The sequence below is a fragment of the Helianthus annuus genome, chromosome 12 (genome assembly GCF_002127325.2).
Source record: "Helianthus annuus cultivar XRQ/B chromosome 12, HanXRQr2.0-SUNRISE, whole genome shotgun sequence".
Classification (NCBI taxonomy): Eukaryota; Viridiplantae; Streptophyta; class Magnoliopsida; order Asterales; family Asteraceae; genus Helianthus; species Helianthus annuus.
The window spans coordinates 86,053,413-86,055,332 of NC_035444.2; the positions used below are offsets into that span (position 1 = coordinate 86,053,413).

The 1,920-nt window shown below is 48.6% G+C and overlaps 1 protein-coding gene across 1 annotated transcript; it reads left to right on the plus strand.

The window, feature by feature from the left end:
* The first annotated feature begins 535 nt into the window (after positions 1-535).
* On the plus strand, positions 536-1,651 carry LOC110893155. Its single transcript, XM_022140274.1, has one exon. The coding sequence runs from the start codon at positions 536-538 to the stop codon at positions 1,649-1,651; it is 1,116 nt and encodes a 371-aa protein (XP_021995966.1).
* Positions 1,652-1,920: the final 269 nt, after the last annotated feature.

Genomic DNA, 1,920 nt, shown 5'->3' on the forward strand with positions numbered 1-1,920 from the left:
AATAGAAGACGAAGAAAAAACTGCCTTCATCACAGACGAAGGGACATTCTGCTATACCAAGATGCCCTTCGGTCTTAAAAATGTTGGGGCCACATATCAGAGGTTCATGAACGCTTTGTTCAGGGAACAACAGGGAAGGAACCTAGAAGTATACGTGACGACATTGTTATCAAAAGCTTGACGGAGATGGCCATGATAGATGATATAGCCGAGACCCTCAACATTATGCAAGATGTGAACATGAAGTTAAACCCGGGGAAGTGTTGTTTTGGAGTAGAGGAGGGGAGTTTCCTGGGAGTAGTGGTCACTAAAGGAGGAATCAAAGTAAATCCGAAAAAAAACCCAAGCTGTGGCCGAGATACGATCTCCCAGATCCCTGAAGGACATTCAACAACTAAACGGGAGGCTGATAGCGTTAAACCGTTTCTTATCAAAGGTAGCCGACAGGACCCTCCCCTTCATGAAAGTGTTGAAAGACTGTCTCCAGACAAACAAGTTTAAATGGACCACAGAGGCTGAGACTGCCTTCCAAGAAATGAAAGCTTACATCTGCAAGCTCCCAACGTTGGCCACCCCAGTACCCGGGGAGCCGTTGCTCCTGTATCTGTCCGCCTCGAAAACAACCATAAGTGCGGTCATGATGGTAGAACAGGAAGGGAAACAGATCCCCATATATTTCATCAGCAGAACACTTAAAGGTCCCGAAGAACGCTACATGCCTCTGGAAAAACTGGCATTAGCTCCTGTCTTTGCATCCCAAAGACTCAGGAGGTACTTCCAAGGGCACAAGATTACCCTGATGACCGATCAACCCCTCCAAAAGGTACTCAGGAGGTCGGAGCTGTCGGGACGGTTGGCTAAATGGGCTGTGGAGCTGGGGGAACACTCTCTGGAGTATAAGCCCAGAACGGCGATGAAGGGGCAGATACTGGCCGACTTCTTAGCGGAGGTCCCTGAGGACGAAGAGAAGGAACTCTTAAAGTGGGAAGCCCTAGAAAAAGAAGAAAGAGAGAAGGAGGACGAGGCGGTGTGGAGGTTACTCACCGACGGTGCATCTAGTGAAGAAGGGAGTGGAGCAGGAATCACACTGATGAGTCCCGAGGGGATTGAGCTGACATACGCCATAAGGCTGGACTTCGAGAACACCAACAATACTGCAGAGTATGAGGCCCTGCTAGCAGGAATGAGGTTGGCACAAAAAATGAAAGCAAGACGCGTGGAGGCTAGCACTGATTCACAACTGGTAGTGAAGCAGTACCAAGGAGAATATGAAGCCAAAGACAGCACCATGGCTCAGTACGTGGCAAAAGTGAAAGAAATGGCCAAGGCATTTAAAACTTTCAAACTGGAGTACATCCCTCGAGGAAGAAACAGAAAATCTGATGCCCTCAGTAAGCTGGCCTCGGTGGCATTCGACCACCTCGCGAAAGAAGTTAAGGTGGAGGTCCTGACATTCCCTTCCCTTAACACAAAGGAGGTAGCTGCAGCTGAGAGTACTCAGGAAACGTGGATGACACCGATTATCAAGTTCCTTAGGGATGGAATTTTACCCAAGGGGGAATGGGCGGCCAAAAAGATAAGGGTCAAAGCCCTGCAATACGAACTGATTGATGGGGAGTTATATCGAAGATCATATCTGGTCCATCCCTGAAGTGTGTCGATATGGAAGAAGCTGAATATGTGGTTAGGGAGATGCACGAGGGGATTTGCGGAATGCACTCAGGCCCAAGGACGATAGTGACGAAGGCAATGAATGCAGGGTTTTACTGGCCACGAATGTACGAAACAGCATCTGAGGAAATCAAGAAATGTGAAAACTGCCAGGTGCATGCACCAATGACCCACCGACACAAGCACCCCATGATACCGGTATCAACATCCTGGCCATTCCAAAAATGGGCTATCGACATAATTGGGCCT